A 17,728-nucleotide genomic window follows, 5' to 3' on the forward strand; every position below is an offset into this window, starting at 1 on the left:
GGCGCGACACGTCTGCTACATTCACATCAAAAGCCAGCAATCCTCATCCTCTAATGCGAGCGCGATCACTCGTTTGTACGTCTTCCAACAGTCAAATGCGCGTAAGAAACCCATTACACTATTGAACAGACCACCTGCCGAGACGATTGGTACTATGTTATCACATCTAGCGTTTCTATTTTAGTCGTACTGCCACATTCCAAGGCCTGCTACCAAGGCCATTACATTCCACGATTCACTCCGTCACCCCATCTGCATGATACAGCGCTATCGAAGAGGCCGGGAGCCCGGGCAGGAATTGACCAGATATTATCAAGCCGTGTTGCCGACGTGCTTGCCCCTATAGATGACAGTCTTCCTCAGTTCCGGCGGAATCGGCTACGCAGACGCGAAAATAAACCGCTTTCGCGATTGACTTCACCATCGGCGTACAATGTCTCCTCTTGCATAGAGTCGATGAAGTCGTCATCCTCGGCCTCCTGTCCCTCATGCTCGAGCCGTGAAACAGGTTCACGTGCGCGAGCTTGACACATCTCTGCACGGCATTGCGGGCATGCGTTCGCACCGTTCATAGCTGACTCGTTGACCCAGCGGTCTAGACAGACTTGATGGAAGTAGTGAGCACACTTGGTAATCACCGGCCGTTCTTCGTTCTTGTTGTCTTCGTGGACGTCGACCATACATACGGCGCATGCGACACCCTCAGGAACGCTCTGCACTGGTTTACAGAAATCCTCGATCAGAATACGCTCGCCAGTCGGTTGAAGATCGTCATCCATGTCCGAATTGACATCATCGTCAGAATCTCCTAGGTATGTGAAGGGAAGTTCTATGGTGCTGTGCAACATCCCATCCTTGTAACCCCGACTTGCTTCGACAAACTCGCGGAAGCTCATGTTCGAGCGGCACGTAGGTATGTGCGCTTGGCTCATAGCACTTAACACTTGTACTGTCGCGGGCTCAAGGAAAGCTGAAACAATCCAAAAGACTTCTCGATTAGTTAGTGGAGGCAAGCTAGATACTTCCCTGAAAGCTCGAGGGCCGGAAAGGCGTCGACCTTCTAGCTTTGCTTCGCAGAACGTGGCGAGTTCTCTAAGATCCAACTCGCGGAGTGCGGGACAATCACGACATTCCATTTCCAAGTAGTTCTCCAAGTCTTTGCAGTAACGCTGGGTCTGCTCCGGAGTCGGATGCTGTGTTAGGAAAGCCGTCAGAATGATGGCAGTCCTCTCTAGTGTCGCGAAGAACCAGCCGACGTTTTTTGCCGATACCTGGGACACTACTCCTGGTACCACGATAGCCAGGCTAGGAAAGTATCTGTTGAGTTCATCGAGATCGGCGCGGAATTCTTCTGGAAAGAGTGCGAGGCTAGCGTGCCGTAACCAGCTCATTCTGAGTCCGGAGGGGGTGGCTGCGTAGAGAAACAAGCGAATCATACTGAATATTGTGTGTAGGTTGAGTTAAAGTTCTTCGGGTGTGTTGATGATAATGAGGAAGGGGGAATAATAGAGACTTTTGTGACTTCAAGGTGACGAGTGCAGGTGAACGTAGAAAGCGTTCGTTAAGAACTTGCCGATCAAAGGTCAACGAAGTCACTGGACTGTATAGTAGTGAAAAGTCGCGAAGAAATGATCTAAGCACATGTGCGCACGAAATAGTAGGCACGATACTGCTGCCTCGAGGTTGGTGGCAAAGTGTGGTGAATTAGGTGCCGTGAGAAACTGGCTCTCTGGCCGACCCTGGTACAGGCTTCCATCCAACAGTATACGAAGCATCCCTTGACTTGACCACCGCATTATCCATCCGCAGATATCCCGGTTTTACCAGCTTGTTTCGCCGGTTACATGCTCTCATCTGGGGTTGTTTGCACGTTATGCGTCGAAAGATTACATCTGGTCACTCTTAACGTGCGCCTTATGATACCTTGATCGCAGTATTCTGAAGCAAAAGATCTTCCTTTACCCTAAATGTTGAGCAGAGATTATAGATCGCTCTCGCTAGGCGACATATTCAGCCGAGTTGCCTCTGACGCTAGAGTGCATGCGCGCTATAGGTATTCGCAGCTTTCCGCCTTCCTGCTACACGAGGCCTCACGGTAAATACGGAAGATAGAAGCAATTGCTCACTTCCAAGCTGGCTTTTCGACGTCTTTCTGAAGCAACACCGGGTGTCGGGAAGGACCCCTGGCGCGTGTCGAGATCAGCGCGTTCCGAAAAGAGGATAGTGTCTAAACTGTTCCGAGACCCGGTAGCATCATCGCCTGATGCGATGCGATAGGCGGATGTCCTTGCATCGCCTTCTTGACAACGACATCAAGATGGCGGATAACAGATGCCGTTGCATCATATTCGGACCGCATCGCGTATCAGGCGTCCAATGTGACAGCACTGCAAGGCAGACACGAGTGGCTGCCTAACGCGGCGCAGTATTCATATGACAACCCGCCTTAAGATTGCGTCCATCTCATATTTTCCTTCCGTCATCCATCGCATGCCTCTACCGAGAATTTCAATCATGCTCTTCTCGCCAGTGATGCGCAATGCCGTTCTTCAGGCAACCGCCATCTGCACCGTCTCGCTGCTCTACAGCCATTATGCCGAAGAAAACATATTCGCCGAAGTAACGCAGGATGAAACATTCAAGACACTTCTCAACCTTCTCACCAATGGGACATTGTCCAATGCTACCATTCCTGGTTTAACAGACCAGACTGGCCAATTAGCAATCGATGCCAAACCCACGGTCAACACCTCCGACGGTACCTCGTTCTCCTTTGCCCTCCAGCATGGCAACGAAACTAGAACTGGACTCAATGGGACCAATGGCATCAACGGGACTGCAGGTAACGAGGTACCGGAATCTTTCTATCGACGAAGGTTGCCAAGAGAAGTGATCATTTCACTAGCGCTCGCTATACTGCAGTATTGGTGGCTCATTGGCCTTGAAAGGATCTTGCCTGCTCGACCGAGATATCGAGACGCCCCAGCGCAGCAAAAGGAGCAAATTGAGGGAAACGAAGATAGAGAGGAAGAGGTAGTGAAGAAGTGGATCGCACAGGGTAGAGTACATCGAGCGTCGTTGAACTGGCGCAATACTTTCGTCAAATGGGTGCTCGATATGACAGTTGGCATGCTGTCTATATTCACCGTGGAGCATATGCTTCGGCAGCTTCTTAAGATGAAGTCACCAATGTTGATCTTCAAGGGCTTGGGCGAAGTAAGTTCTTATCTTCATTTTTTCGGCATGGCATCTCACTAACGTGCCGACTAGCACCTTATCTTCAACTTCCTGGGCACATTTTTCTCTGTCACTCCGCTTGTTCGCCTTCTTGCCTTCATCCTCGCTCCGGCGTACAAACAGATAATCTTTATCGAAGGTATCCAGCTAGTCTGGACGGTCTTCGCCTTGCAGTTCTTACGCATAACAGCCTCATGGGCAGTCAAAACGGAGTTCATCCAAACCTTCATGCAGAACATGACCAGAGAGCACGAGGCAAACATGAAGTATCAACAGTATAGAACTATTCGGGACAGAGAGCTGTGAGTCTGTAGACTAGCAGAGACTACCATTCAATCGAACTTTCCACCTCTACACTGCCGCCAGCTTGGCGTTACGGGAATCACCGTACTCAGTTTCGTCTGCCATGTGTCCATCAAAAATTGTCTTTCCTATCTTCCCCGACTTATCTTCATAATCCAACCACATGAGCGCTTCTTTCACCAGGTCCGATGGTCCGGCAACGGTTGGCACATGCCATTTGTCCGCTCCTTGGCTCACGAAGTTTGCATGTGCACTGTCCTGCGCCTGAGCGATGATGCGTGCGCAGTCGATGCGTGAGAATGAAGCCCGAGGGGTTGCAGGAGACTTCCCTTTGGGTTTAAAGGCCTTGGTGAGCGTTGACATCGATGCGCGTGGTGTGACCGGAAGTGATCTGTCGAATGGTAGGTAAGGAAGTCGTCGATTCATGTACCAGGCTTCCCAGTCCGTTCTTGAGGGCGCTGGCGCTGCTGGTGTCCGAAAGGCTAGTTTTGAAATAAGCTTCTTTGGCTTCCTTTTGGGCTTCGCGCTCGAACCTAAAGTCTTGTCACGAGGAACTTTAGGGGAGTTCATTGGTGTCTTTGACGTTCTGGCCGTCAGTCGCTGACTCAACTTCGCAATATACCCAGCGAGCAAGTTCAAGAGTTCTGCACACTTCTTGCACAGCCTCTCACCCAATTTTGGTCTCGGTACTCGGGGTTTGGGTGTCTCCACAGGTCCTGGCCCTACGTGTTCCCCATAGGCTTCATCACTCAAGATTTCAGACACAGGCACGTCTCTGCGCCTTGTTCGCGTCGTCATACTGGAGGCATTCTCTGATATGGTGTGATATTCGCCGGCTGGGAAGAACTCATGGCGATCACTTCTGAATGACAGCTCTCTAGGTACCGGATTGGTCTGCGTTGTAGATGTAGATGCGCATGTACCGATGAAATCTGCAAGATGTGAGTCTGGGGCGTCTTGTCGCAGCGCTGCGGAGCTGCGCTGGAAGGGTATTGCGGGTGCCGGCCTCGGGTTGTCCAGCCAAGCTTCAGCCTTGAGTTCCAATACACTGTCGCTATCTTTGATGGACAGGGAATCGCAGTTCGTAAGTGGCCTCTCAGGGATTGGTTCATGTCTCGACCTTCGCATTTCCAGTAGAAAGGGATTACTAGTCTTGGATGGCGTCAGGCTGTCAGGGCTCTTATGCCGGGTATTGTATGGTGGTTTAGAGAACTCACCTGTATGAACTTCGCGGCGATCTACCTTCCTATGTTCCGTCCTTAGGAACTCTTTGGCGGTACAAACGTCCCATGACTGAGGCCAGCGATCTTTTCGGAAGTTGCGGTCAACGGGCGAAGGAGGTGAAGTCGTTGTCTTTGTGGAAAGCGTGCTGGAGTTGCGGAACGTGCGAGGCTGATAACCCGAGGATTGAGTTTGGCTAGCTAGATCTTCCCACTCGGGTCGCCAGTCTTCGTTTTCCTCGCCTTCATGCTCCAGATCTCTTTCATGACCGGCACCGCCCCTCAAGCCAGAGTCTGGGTGGTCACCAGCGCGGAGAGTTATTTCATTGCGGATTCCAGGCCAGATGGTGTTCTCGGAAGATCTCCTAGCTCCTATTGGCGGCTTCGAAGCGTCGTCTTTATACGTAGATGTAGCATTGCTTCTAGCGTAGTCTTCCTCAATGAACATTGCTTGACAATAGTCGCAGTGCTCTCGATGTTCATCCAGCTGCATAGCCCAGACTTCGCATTGAGCACCTCTTGTATACTTGTAACTTCTGGAGCGCTTGTCTCTGAACTGAGGATTCAGTCGCTTAGTATGTTGCCAGTCAAAGCGGCTGATGCTATCCTCGTGCCGTTGAACGAACTTGACAGGGAACATAAGGTGGCCCAGTCTTATGCTCAAAGGACTTTTTACCGTAATGATCGCCTCGTTTGAACTTAAGCTAGGAGTATTTGGTGCCAGCGTACCATAGGATTTCGGAGCGATAGGTGGGACACCTGGTGCAGCAGGCAACTTGGGATTTTGTAGCGGGAATTCTCGGTTGCCGTGTGCATCATGATTCCAGTATCCAGAATCACTACCGCCGCCACGTACACGTACTACACATGGTTGGTTTACATCTTTAATATCCAAAGGATGATCACTGCCGCTCACAGGATGTGTTTGGCACGTGCAGAACTTCGGCGAGCTAGTTCTAAGCTCGCCTGTGACTGCGTCGTTGAGCGCATTGACCAAGTCGCCAACATCTTGGTAGTAGTCTTGTTCTTCTTCGCTCGATGCGGTTCTGACCGAGGTGCTGGAAGACGGCTTGGATGTTTTTAGATCGATATCAAGCTTCGTTAGTAGCTTCCCGAGAACATCCACATCTTCGTCATGCACCTCCCACGTAGCTATCTTTGTTGCGCGATCCAAGTGACAATCACTCGGAACATCGCATATGCTGATAGTGACACGCTCATCGCTAATGTTCTCGGGCAACTCTATACCCATCTCTTCGCGGATCTTCATGATCTCCAAGACGCGCGCGATATATGGATCGTTGGCGAGCGATTCTTCCCCGTCATCAATTTCGAGGATGCGACAAATTTCTGGCAGTGTCGACCTGTGAGGAAACTGGTATAGGTGCGGAGAAGCACCAGCAAAGACGATGATGGATTTTCTTGGATAGAAGTCGAAGGAATTTGCTGTGATAGTGGCACATGTATGGGAAGGATCGGAGGGGAAGGCTTGTGGAGTCGTGTCCTCCGTAGATGTCGCCGGTGATGATGGATCTTCGTTACCGCCTCGCATCGTTCCAAGGCCTGGCGACTCCACAGGAATTTCGTCAGTCAAAACGGCGTCTTCCTTGTCATCTGTGGATACAGTGTGATATGTAGTAGTGTCGATTAGATGCATCAAGCTGGTCTTGAGGACCTGGAAGTCTTCAGTGATTGCGTCCTTTTCTGCAAGTGCGGTCTCAAGCCGCTCTTCCATCTCCACTTGTACATCCATCTGCCAATGTAGATCCTGGATGAGACTATGGTTCAGCTCTTTGAAGTTCTCAAGTTCCCGTTCGAGAAAGCAGTTGCGTGTTTGTAGTACATTGGCCAGAGTCATCCAAAAGTCCCCACGTTGAGAGGCTGGAGGGCCCACACATAATGTCGCGGCCTCATGCATGAGCTGCTCAAACATGCTGCTAGGATCGTTCGCGGATGATGGGTCGGTTTCGTAGTCACTTCCGCCGCGGATTTGCGTGCTGGCTACTTCTCTTGTGCGATTCGTAAGAAAGAGGTTATTGTCGTTGACCATGTACATATCACCTTCATCTCCGTCAAAGTTCCAGTCCCCACCCGTCAGGACATTCCAGCTTAGTCCCATGGTCTCCCACCAACTTGCGATCGCGCTCTTGAACACCTGTTTTGACTGTATCTTGTGGATCACGACTTCTTGCCAGTGCCCGTTCCCACAGGCCTTTTGCTTCCAGGCTTCTCGTTTTACGAAATCTTCTGTAGCTCCTGTTGCAATATAGTAGATTGTCGCGGCGCTGTGGAAAACAAGCTCGGGCTTGTTGGTTCCGGGAATGACAAAACCTGGAGGTAGATATACGAGGATATAGTGGATGGTGGAATCGTTGACCCGAGTTGCGGCTCGCTGACAGAGCAAGTGTGGCGAGGCTGAGGTGAAAGTAGGGAAGCTGCTGGTATGAGCATGCTCGCGACAGCCATCGTGATGAACCTCCTCTTCTCCACTTCCACCACGCAGACTTGGTTCATCCTGTTTCTCCTCTTGGCGGTCTCTCGATCGAGAAACTCTGTCCCGATGCGCCGTCTCAATGAGCGCACGCACCTGCTCTTTCAAGAGCTCAACCTGCTGCCGCAATTCCCGTACGACCTCTTTATCGCCGCCACTACTCTGGCTTCCATTCGTACCCTCCTGTTGCGACGAAGCGTCCATATGATCCCAGTTCGTGTACCCACCATAATCATACACGAATTCTTCGTCTTCGTCTCTCCCACCCATTCCGCCTCTTAACGTCGCATTCATATCTCCAGCATTAGGATCATCTCCACGCTCACCGCACGTACAGTATGGGCCGCCATCGTCGTCGTCGTCGTCATCATCATCGTCGTCGTAATAGTCCTCTTGCGCCTCGTAGATGGTACTGACTATGTCCCCAAAGATCATCTCCTGTTTATGCAACATCTCAACTAGTAGGTCGTGCCATTGATCTTGCGCATCGCATCGACCTGTCAAGGCTCTCATTCCAGCCTCGGTTCTTTCCATACGTTCCTGGAATCGGAGGATAGCCATTTCCGTTTCGATCTGTCGCAACGTATCTGGGCGAGTTTGCTGTGAACGTCTTTCTTCCGGGCTAGGCGCATTGCTGCGCTCGAAGTGGCGTGACGGACCAGAAGCCTTCGTCTCAGTCATCGACTCGTGCGGAAGCCTGGTATCCATTCGTTGCCGACCAACAGGTGCCCGATCGCTCCTTGCATGATTGGCATTCTGTTCATCGTGACATCCCTGCCACAATCTCGCCATGTCTTCCCAATCCCCCTCAAAGTAGATCCCAGACGATTCGTTGCCGTCCGTCACGCCCATAGCATCCATGACTGCTTGCAGAATGGCATCTAGGCCCTGTAACTCCTCATGTAGATGTTCAAGACGGCTTTCCATTTCCGATATCACCTCGCGCTCAGCATCGTCTCGGCCGTCCAGGCAGTCCTTCAGCGTCGTGTTATTCTCTCGCAACATCGCGTTCTCCTCTCTCAACAACCTGATCTCTTGATCAGCCAAGCCGAGCTCTCCTTCGAGCACCTCTATCTGGGAAAAAGCGAGGGCAAGATCGTGGCTTAGGTGTCGGATATCTGTTTCGACAATATGTGGATGAACAGTAGAGTGCGCTCGGTGGCCTGTAGCGACATGATTTTCGCGATTGTTATCGCCAGGCGTGTAATGGAATCGGCGATGATGGTCCGCACCTGCTGTTCTCGATGATCGCGGCATATTTGTACAGAAGACTTCCAGCAGTAGTCGTATCTTGATTCTCAGAGAAATTTAGGAGGCTTGCTTGGTTGCGGAAGGGCCTGGATTTAGCAGATGATAGTAAGCGGGAATGCTGATATTGTAGTTGTCAAGAGATTCAAATCAATATCGTGACACTAGAAGGGTACAAGGACAAATTGCGGAAACAGCGTACTTTATGTAGAGGAAAAGAGCTGGAGATGCGACAGTTGCTTCAAGGAAGGAATTCTGCGTGAAGTTGCGCGGTATGCGTGAAGCGACTCGCAGTATTGAAGTGTCGTCGCCGTGACAGAATAGCTAGATTTGATGCTGGTACACTAAAGAAAGAGGCGAAGGTGAATGCGCTCAGCACACAGCACGCGCAAAGATTATGATACCGTTCTACACGTAGGAACCAACAGCTAACAAGGGGTATACAACAGCTGCGAATGTCTAATGACGTGGATGAAAGGCGCAAACAGCATTGCGAACGCATGAGAAGATGATACATTCGCCACGTTGGACCTACAAAACAATGTCTATGAAGCTTGACAACAGAGCCGCGAAGGGCTTAAACCATATCTGGGTATACCGTGCATGATGCCCTTGTAGTAATGCGCCGTACAGAAGAAGAAGTGAAGCGCCAAAAGTCTAAAACGAAACCTAAACTGAACTCCACTCGGCCTTCAGCCGTACAAGGACCGATAATCGCTAATGAACTGAACACGTTGAACCTCAGGCCGTGAAAAGGAAATCATGACTCTAGAAAGATTACAAGATTGTAAAGGGGAGTCGTAGCACCGTGAAGTCGGTACCACCACGTGTTGAATGCCAAGCTCCATGTCGCAGAATAGCCGGGCGCCATCATGTCGCTGTGCCGAACGCCCAATGTAAAACACTTTTAGTTACCAACCCGTTCGGAAACACGACCGCGCTCAATCTGCTCCACGCGACCTTTGGAGTCGGTGCGCTTCATGCGAGATCGAGCCAACGCAGCTGCGGCTTCCTCGTGCTCCCTAGCCAAACGTCTGAGGGCAATTTTGGCTTCTTCAAGAGGTATGCTGTCGCTGCGCTTGGGACTGCTCTGTCTTGAAGGGCGTTGGCTAGTCGGGTTTGACGTAGGAGTCGGAGGCTGGTAGCGGAAGCTGTTGGCCCTTGTGCTAGCAACGCTGAAGCCGTTCTTGGTGCTACCAGGACGGCTAGTGCGATACTCGGTGCTGACTGACTCTTGGCTGCGGTTGTCGGCATCGCGAGCGGGAGAGTTCTTTCGGGACCGAACATAGTTGGGATCGTCGCGCTTGATCATGTGACGGAATTGCTGTGTTTGCTGATCGAAGACCCAACGTTGATAGCCCGCAGCGCCATTTGCGTTCCCAGGAATGAAGGTGTCGTGTTCGTCCCAGCACTTGACCCAAGCCACGTCGTCGACCCGGAAGAAGCCTGCTTGTACTTCTTTGCCTTTGTCGTTCTTGATCATGACAGTCTTCTTGCGCTTGTTGAACTCGGGCTCTAGGAAATAACGACCGATGGCATGGGAGTATTTCAGGGGAACAGGACGGTCCAGGGGAACGTACACTCTGCCAGTTGATGACTTGATATATGAACTGGGGTGGCCTTCTGGCTTGGAATCGTCCTTGAGAGTTGCGATCAGAAACCAGCCTCGTCCGGGGATACTCTCGTACTGGCCGGGTACTGGGCTGGTCCACTCTTCAACGACCTTGGATGACTGCTCTGCCTTGTTCGACTTGAACCACTTGTGGGGCGCAAAGGCCTTTTGAGTGGCTATAAAGAGGTTGGGCGCCATGTCGATGGTTTTGGAATGTTTGAATAAATTCCTCTGGTCACTGTCGGTGATGTCCTCCGGGGACAGTCGGCAGTGGTGGTGGGTCTGAGATTCCGGGGGTGGCAAGTACTCCGGAAAGTTCTTGAAGCAAAGTCTGCCGTCGGGTAAAGCACGTGGTTGTGATCGTCAGTGGCAACGTTGGATGCTGCGAGGTTCCGCTTGAACAGAGGCGAGTTGGTAGACGAGGTATGGAAATCCGGTACTTCAGAAGTGTGTTGTGAAAGTGACTAGCCGAAGACCGCCGGTCACTGCGTGCAGGTGCACGACTGTGTCGCTATGAGGAGCGAGGCAAGCCTTCGACGAGCGTGGTTCACTGAGTGCGCGTGAAAGGAGGAATCTCGAAACAAAGACGCTGGGGTGTCGAAATATTTAAAAGACGGGAGCTAATTTAGTGCTGGGTCTGAAAATCTTTCCCAGGCTGACGGAAGGAAATTGGGATGCGCTTCGACCTACCGTGGGTACAAGTGTGGACCATGTACCGGGTAGCAATAGTCAGACATCTAAGGCCAATGCCAACGTGAGCACCGAGTCCTCGCACGTCGCCCCCGAGCGTATCGGACCCTCAGTAAAACAGGCCTCATCAGAAATTCGTCATGACACACTGCCTCAATCAGCTCTTCTCAGCGGTACACGTTCCCGGTTCTTTCCTGTCGCGCGCCCACGGATCCGCTGATTGTCGTGGTGGCATGCCAGGCTCCGCATTCGTGCCTCCCTCGCAGCAACCCACATGCGTTGATAGAGTGCCGCCCTGGGCCAATCACCTGGGGTGCCAGCCACGCGTGGACAGATAATGCCAGATAACGCGACGCAGCCAGGTCGATTGTCCAGCAGTCGCCTGGGAGTGTGAAATTGCAAGGGCAGGCACAGACTGAGGGCAGCTTCAGAGCGGTGTGATGCTGGGTTGAGGTGTGCGGATGCGAAAGGGACTGAGTGGACCGACAGGCGTTGCTAGATCGTGCGCGGAACTTCCGTAAGCGCAGCCGGTAGCGAGGCGCTCAACATGTCCGCCGTCGATGGAACCAGCACCAGCACCAGGAACCATGACAAAACAACGGACTCGGAGCCCCGGATCGCCTGAAGCAACAAAGAGCATTCTTCTAAGCAGCTTGCATGTTTCGACAATCTGATGCGTGCGTCAAAGCAGAGTAAGCGCCAGCCTGCGCAATTCAACCTTCCTCAGATCGCCTTCCCCGTACTTGCAACATTCGCTCCGATTCTCCAACGTCGTGAAACATTCCATCTCCACACCCATGCCAGACAAGCAAATAGACAGCCAAAACCCTGCCTACAACGCCCGCTGCCACGCGACAAATACCGGCCTTCCTTTGAGCCCACGCGGCGCCTCACTTGCTCCTACGCGGCTGCACCCAGCGTACGTGCGACGGCGCCAAGAAGCAACCATGGCTCTTGCGCTGCCCCTTTGTGACTCGTACGGCTGGTCATACGGCTTTACTATCAGACTCCTTATCAATGTGCGTCGAGTTCACTCATCAATCTGATGGCGGTGAGTAGGTTGAGGAGTGGACATGGCTTGCGGCTGCGCATCTTCCGAGCAGGCGACGCGCTGAGTTGGTGTGCGCATCCGGAAACATGCCCGTCAGCCATGTTGATGCTTAGGCAGCTCAAGCAATTGACCAAAATAACCGGTAGTACTTCATCCAACAGGCATCTGCATAGTGCTAGCATGCAGGTTCGATGTTGCTTGTCGATGACATGAATGCGAAGTCGACGTCAAGGTATACTGGTCGCCGGTAAAAGGCTTCTGCAACCCACTCCAACACCGTGGATGCAGTATCATTAGCTGAAAGAAGTAGAGCTCGCAACGCTGAGCAACAACCGGCGCGGCATATTTTGCCGCAAGCTCTAGTCGTCATCTTGATAGCCATGACTTGATCTGTGGCATGTGAAGAAGATCAGCCTGATTGATGCGCATTCGATGCTTGGCGCAGAGTACATGCAGCGTCCAAGGCACTCTACGGACGATACCGCAACACACACGTTTGTTCTGCGCGGCCGGCAGTTTGGGTTGCGAAATCAAAGCGGCTCTGCAGTTAGTCTAAGATCAAAAAGCATCACATCCTGCGTCATCGAGGAGATCCTGATTTGGCTCGTTTTTTCATTGCATTCCTACTGCTCCTGTCCCTTGATATCTTTGGTCATTCCGCAGTAACATGTCGCAATGCTTTTTGAAGTGCATGCCTCTCCCCATACCGTATCGAAGGGTACCGTGAGCCGAAGAGGATGAAAAGCCTTCCCATTGAGATCATAACTAATCAGAGAGACGCCTTGTATGCCCCGCCCCAAAGTGAACATCCGCACCCATCTACGACTCGGTCTTGACGCGGGCCTTGCCGTTGGTAACCTTGACACCGATCTGCTTCGCCCTGGCGATGATTTCGATGCGCTTTCGTGCTGATACAGCGTGGGCGATCCTGAAGGATTCATTAGTATGTAGGATGGTGGAACGGAAGCTGGCGAACGTACTCTGCGGCGAAGGTCTGGTTGTGCATGAGGAGGAGGTCAACATCGGAGACTGCATCCGTTAGCGGGATCCTGGGGTGGTGTCGAACTCGATGGGTAGCATACCGTTGTTGACGACGAAAGCCTTGTGGCCGCTGGGCATCATGTGGCGGGTCTTCCTGTTGGAGCCGTATCCGATCTGTGAGGCGTTCCGTCAGCCCTGGTCCATCAAGCATTCCGTGTCCGCTCAGTGTCCTCTCGGTGACAAGATTCTTCCTCCGTCCGGGTAGTTGGTAGTCCGTACCTTGGGCATAGCAGCCTGGCCCTTGAACCGCCTGCGGACGCGGTTGTCGATACCCTTAGGCTTGCGCCATGAGGGGTCGACGCCTGTCCAGTGTCAGATGCCAATTCCTTCACTCCCAGCTCCGGTGTCTCTTACACATAAAGCGGTCCGACTGGTGGCGGTTGAAGCGCTTGCGGTCTGTAAACGGATACGTCAGTCGCGAGTTTTCCAGGTCATGGAGGCAGATTCGGCGTACGCTTCTTGACGATCGGGACATGCTTCTTAGCGGCGACCATCTGGGATATCGTTAGTACAGTAACAGCAGTCCGCCTCGGTATACGCACTTTGACTGCTGTGTGGTTAGTTGTCGATGTGGTGTCGTCAAAAGTTGGCGTTGATGGATTTTGCGAAGGCGCCGCAGCTCAGTGGACACGCTAGTGGCACCTCGCTTACGCTGGCCCTAGCCACACCAAGAGCGCAGCGACCACCACCAACCTTCCTCGCCGGACAACAACGGACGCGACAAACAGTGGTTATGTACAGTGTCCGCGGCAGCAATGCAAATATCTTCAGACCCAACTCAACGACCTGCGCGCATCTTATACTTAGCAGCATCTTGTTTCTTTGCCTGCTCCGCGCTGCTGTCGACGGTCACTTGTTCCACTGTGTAATCACGCAGCACAAACGAAATAAAATAGATAGCGCACGGTGATGTATCATGCTGAGCTAGTCTATTTACTAGAAGATGCTCAAAGTGCTGTAAATTTGGCCATGGTATGGAATGCTCCCGTGAATCTCGTAACATGCATCAAGTAAACCCGCCTTCTGATGAGCAAAACGCCGCCAGCTGCTATAGCAGCAAAGCATATCCTCTACCATAACTCCCCGCTAGTTTCATAGACCGTCTTGACCCAGATCAATAGTAGTCTTCGTCCATCGGTTGCTCCCCGGTGTCACCCCGCTTCTCCTTCTTGACAAACTCGACAAAGTCGTCAATGACAGACGGCCATGAAGACTCCTCGTTCCAGAAGCCCATAGTCTCGTCTTCCAGCGAGAGTTGCGCGAACTTGAGTGTCTCGTTCCACATGTCCTTGTTGACGCTCTTCTTCCACGACGTGTTGAGGAATTCAGTCCACCAAGTAAGCCACGGAGTGTTGGGACTTGACCACTGAACAGCAGACAAGGGCGAACTGAAGAGCAACTCCCAGTACACTGTGGCCATCTCAAGTGGAACAGCCCTCTGGTCCGCAGTCTTGGCGATGGTGAATGTGTACTTGTACACCCGGGTGAAGACGTCTTTGTTGCCCGAGAGCTCGCTCTTGAGAATCTTGAGATACGACTTCTGCTTGTCGATGGTCTCGCAGCTGCATTTGGGTTAGGTTCTAAACGACCTCGAAGACAACCTGAAAAATAGTGGCACTTACTGGCGCTCCAACCAACCCTTGACGAAGCCATCGCGGCTCATCTCGCCCATGGTAGGGGCCTGGACGATTTCAAGAGCCGCCAACGCATCTAGGCCCTCGGCATCGACGCCAGTGTCGTCGAAATACCGCATCGTGCCCTCTACTCCGACGATGTCTTTGTCTGGTGCACCAGCCTCTTGGTACCGATCGAACAGCTTGTTGAGATTGGTCTTCATCGCAGATGAGCCTTGGGAACCGCCGCTGTTGCTGCTGCTGTAGTAACTGCGTGACTTGTCAGTCTTTGTCAATGTATCTAATGAGTTGCCAGTTGGCAGTTGTATACGAAAAGCTCGTCGTTAGTGACTTGGAATCCAGGCACATCGTAAAGGTACACGCGATACTGATAATTCTTCAGTAATGTGGGAGGGTTGAGCTGCACCGACATTTTCGCAGTCATGAACATAGCCGCTGTGTCGATGGGCGATGACGTGGCATCGCTCAGCACGGGCAATTCCTCAGCCCCTGTCACCAAACTCATTCTTTCGACGATGACGTTGCAGAATCTGGCCCTGCCAACAGGTCCCAAACGATGAAAGAATTCCAGGCGCGTCAACTTCCATTTGTCGAAAAGGTAATCCGAGAACGTTTTGTGGTGGATCAATGGGAGAAGGCCGAAGAACTTGGCGAGATCACTCCGAACTCCAGGGTGGAGTGATTGGAGAAAGATGTTGTAGTGTACGCCTACGGTTATGGGCAAATGCAAATAGACCGGTTGCATCCTCAGCCACATTTGGGGTATTCCCAGGGACTCGTACCGACGAGTCTCTTGTTGGACGGAGTGCACATATGAAGCAAAGTCCATGGGACCCGTGCATTTTAAGAGATGGCTTCTGAGAGTCCAGGTCTCATCTTGTTTCGGAGTCCCTGAAACTTGGGGGCTGCGTCTTCCTGAGATGTCATGCTCGCTGTAGTCGTTGCTATGATTATCAGAGCCAACGTCGATGCCAGAACCACCGCGCAACGACACAATCGGTTCTGATCCTAGGTGATGATCAGAGACGGAAGTGCGGAGTGGAGGCGCAGTAGTGGTGTGCAAGAGCACCAGTAAGTCCTCAAGTGTAGTTTGCGGCAAGGATGTAGTTGGAAGGGGGGCCGTGATACTGCGCGGATGTTGTAGAATGACCGAGTCTGTTCCCAGACTGCCGTATCGTACATGACGGGCTAGTGCGAACTGACTTTCGGGTGCGTTGGTAACGTTGGTAAGACTGAGACTGCTGTGTAGCACGCGGCTTAGGTGTTCCGCTTGGACTCGATGTTGCTCCGTTTGTAAACAGTCCAGACCCTCCACCAGGTGTGGTACGGAAAGCGGTTGGAAAGCTCCCTTGACTGTGTAGGTCTCGATACTGGACGCGGTGGAATCGGAGGAAGTAGCGGTGTTGCCAGAAAAGATGCGTTCGTCGTCGACGGTGTTGATTGTGCTGACTGCGTGTACTTGAGCGGGTTGGATATCCCTCAGATGAGAAGTTCGACTTGAAAGGCTCATAGATCGAGAGCTAGAGCATGAGCTGATGGAACTGATGCGTTCTCGTCGATTACGCCCGGCTAGCTGCCTAGCCCTGTCCTGTGAGGAACCGAACATGACGGGCTGCGGAGATAGCACACGACTGATCTGACCTGACGAGCGAATGTGGCGTGTGTTTGGACGAGTGCACCGAGGGAGGCTTGTTGAGGGCTTTCTTGTGGATGAGAAAATGCCGCAGGAGAAGGCGTGCTATTGTACCAGCGCCTCGAACGGGACGAAGTAAGACCATGTTGGACTGTAAGTGCAGGAGCTTTACAATGGCGTTGTGTTCTTGGAAGTCACAGGTGCGTGTGCCCGCAGACCGCAGCTGCTTTGAACTCGATCTGTCACTATGACTTGCAGCTTCTTGCGCGACTTGATCCTTCGTGCTTCCTTGTCCGTGACATGGTACTATCACAGCTCCCAGAAGTATCGTGTTGCCCCTTCCCAGATATGTATCCGCAAGTATGTCCGTCTTGTGTTCGGGTGCCAGTCGGGTGGTTGCTCGGTCGGTCGGTCGCTGCGTCGATTGGAATGGATGGCGCGATGCGTGCGTAGATATAACAAGCATGCAACAAACGTGTACTGTATATATGAAAAACAAAGGAAAAGCTGTACTTACGCGTTCACGGCGTTCTGTGCATCCCAGCCATGGCTTTTGAGTGCCCTGACCGCGGTGGACTTGTCAAGTTGAGTAAAGCTGATGAACTGCTGGATTGCAGCTTTCTGCTGAGCAGTGTATACTGTAGGCATATTGTATTAGCGCCTTGTATCGAACTCCAGCTATTGATTGCGAGCTCGATGTGAGGAAGCGGCGGGGTGGAGGGGTGGAGGGCGCAAGCCGGTGCGCAGAATTTGGTGATAGAGAATGGGTGCAGTGTTGAGAGACAAAGAATCGCGCAAAGTGAATTCACAGATTGGGTGCGCGTCTTGGTCGCCGAACCGTGGTGGACAATAGACAGAGTTGGCGATACTTGGGCGAGCTGTGACGCACCGACGAGGCAGCAATTGTAGGGCCGACCCCGCCGAGTCGACTCAACCCTTGCTCGTGCACCCAAGCCCCGGAATTAAGGCCGCGGCGACAAGCTAGCCTTGCATCTTTCGAGCTTGACATGCATCGCCGCCAAACCAATGACGGATAATCATGAATGGGAGGAGGAAACCGTCGACTTACCTTCGGGGGCTGCTTTTGCTCCTTTTTTGGGAGCCTTGGTCTTCCTTTCTGGACGGTCCATAGCGGCGGCGTTGTCTGTGTTTTTGCGCTTGGGCGGCATGGAGGATGCGGAGTCGTCTTCTTGAGTACCGTCGAGGGAGTCGCGTGGACGTTGAGGCGATTCAGCGTGGTGTTGAGGACTGTGATCTGGGATGCTGGGGACAGGCGAACTTTGCTCTGGTCGACGAGGAAGCTCGTGCGTCTCCTTAATACCTGTGCGCTTGCTGCTACAGCAAGGAAACCGACGGAGCAGGTCGCAAAAGACCATTACCAGTCCGCTTGCTCTCACTGGTAAATATTGCTGACGTGCGCGGGTAGCTAGTGCCTTCCTAATACAGGCGCGGGCAAAATGCTCGCAGTGAATGTGCAATGCAGAAAACCTATGGTGACCTTTGGTTAAGCTGCGGGTCCAACCAAGTTCAGGAGTGCATGCGCAAAGGAGGCGCGACGAAGTGACATG

General features: G+C 52.4%; 7 protein-coding genes across 7 annotated transcripts; 1 reads left to right on the forward strand and 6 right to left on the reverse strand.

Moving 5' to 3' along the window:
- Window positions 1-359: 359 nt before the first annotated feature.
- J4E78_003123 (uncharacterized protein) lies at window positions 360-1,436 on the reverse strand (the record flags this gene model as incomplete). The annotated part of the gene is made up of 1 exon (XM_049363765.1): window positions 360-1,436. The coding sequence occupies one exon, from the start codon at window positions 1,434-1,436 to the stop codon at window positions 360-362; it is 1,077 nt and encodes a 358-aa protein (XP_049224430.1).
- A 1,078-nt stretch (window positions 1,437-2,514) lies between these two features.
- J4E78_003124 (uncharacterized protein) lies at window positions 2,515-3,543 on the forward strand (the record flags this gene model as incomplete). The annotated part of the gene is made up of 2 exons (XM_049363766.1): window positions 2,515-3,216; window positions 3,271-3,543. 2 exons carry the CDS (start codon window positions 2,515-2,517, stop codon window positions 3,541-3,543), a joined length of 975 nt encoding a protein of 324 aa, XP_049224431.1.
- A 45-nt stretch (window positions 3,544-3,588) lies between these two features.
- On the reverse strand, window positions 3,589-8,153 carry J4E78_003125 (uncharacterized protein; the record flags this gene model as incomplete). Its single annotated transcript, XM_049363767.1, is given in 2 exon segments — window positions 3,589-8,132; window positions 8,147-8,153. The coding sequence occupies 2 exon segments, from the start codon at window positions 8,151-8,153 to the stop codon at window positions 3,589-3,591; spliced, it is 4,551 nt and encodes a 1,516-aa protein (XP_049224432.1).
- Window positions 8,154-9,406: 1,253 nt separating this feature from the next.
- On the reverse strand, window positions 9,407-10,309 carry J4E78_003126 (uncharacterized protein; the record flags this gene model as incomplete). Its single annotated transcript, XM_049363768.1, has 1 exon — window positions 9,407-10,309. The coding sequence occupies one exon, from the start codon at window positions 10,307-10,309 to the stop codon at window positions 9,407-9,409; it is 903 nt and encodes a 300-aa protein (XP_049224433.1).
- Window positions 10,310-12,671: 2,362 nt separating this feature from the next.
- CRP63 (60S ribosomal protein L32) lies at window positions 12,672-13,387 on the reverse strand (the record flags this gene model as incomplete). Its single annotated transcript, XM_049363769.1, has 6 exons — window positions 12,672-12,780; window positions 12,833-12,881; window positions 12,935-13,007; window positions 13,113-13,195; window positions 13,248-13,289; window positions 13,348-13,387. 6 exons carry the CDS (start codon window positions 13,385-13,387, stop codon window positions 12,672-12,674), a joined length of 396 nt encoding a protein of 131 aa, XP_049224434.1.
- Window positions 13,388-14,007: 620 nt separating this feature from the next.
- On the reverse strand, window positions 14,008-14,939 carry J4E78_003128 (uncharacterized protein; the record flags this gene model as incomplete). Its single annotated transcript, XM_049363770.1, has 3 exons — window positions 14,008-14,455; window positions 14,516-14,784; window positions 14,934-14,939. The coding sequence occupies 3 exons, from the start codon at window positions 14,937-14,939 to the stop codon at window positions 14,008-14,010; spliced, it is 723 nt and encodes a 240-aa protein (XP_049224435.1).
- A 1,734-nt stretch (window positions 14,940-16,673) lies between these two features.
- Window positions 16,674-17,329, reverse strand: J4E78_003129 (uncharacterized protein; the record flags this gene model as incomplete). Its single annotated transcript, XM_049363771.1, has 2 exons — window positions 16,674-16,798; window positions 17,230-17,329. 2 exons carry the CDS (start codon window positions 17,327-17,329, stop codon window positions 16,674-16,676), a joined length of 225 nt encoding a protein of 74 aa, XP_049224436.1.
- Window positions 17,330-17,728: the final 399 nt, after the last annotated feature.

This window comes from Alternaria triticimaculans (genome assembly GCF_023758025.1).
Source record: "Alternaria triticimaculans strain BMP 0046 chromosome Unknown scaffold_3, whole genome shotgun sequence".
NCBI classification, from domain to species: domain Eukaryota; kingdom Fungi; phylum Ascomycota; class Dothideomycetes; order Pleosporales; family Pleosporaceae; genus Alternaria; species Alternaria triticimaculans.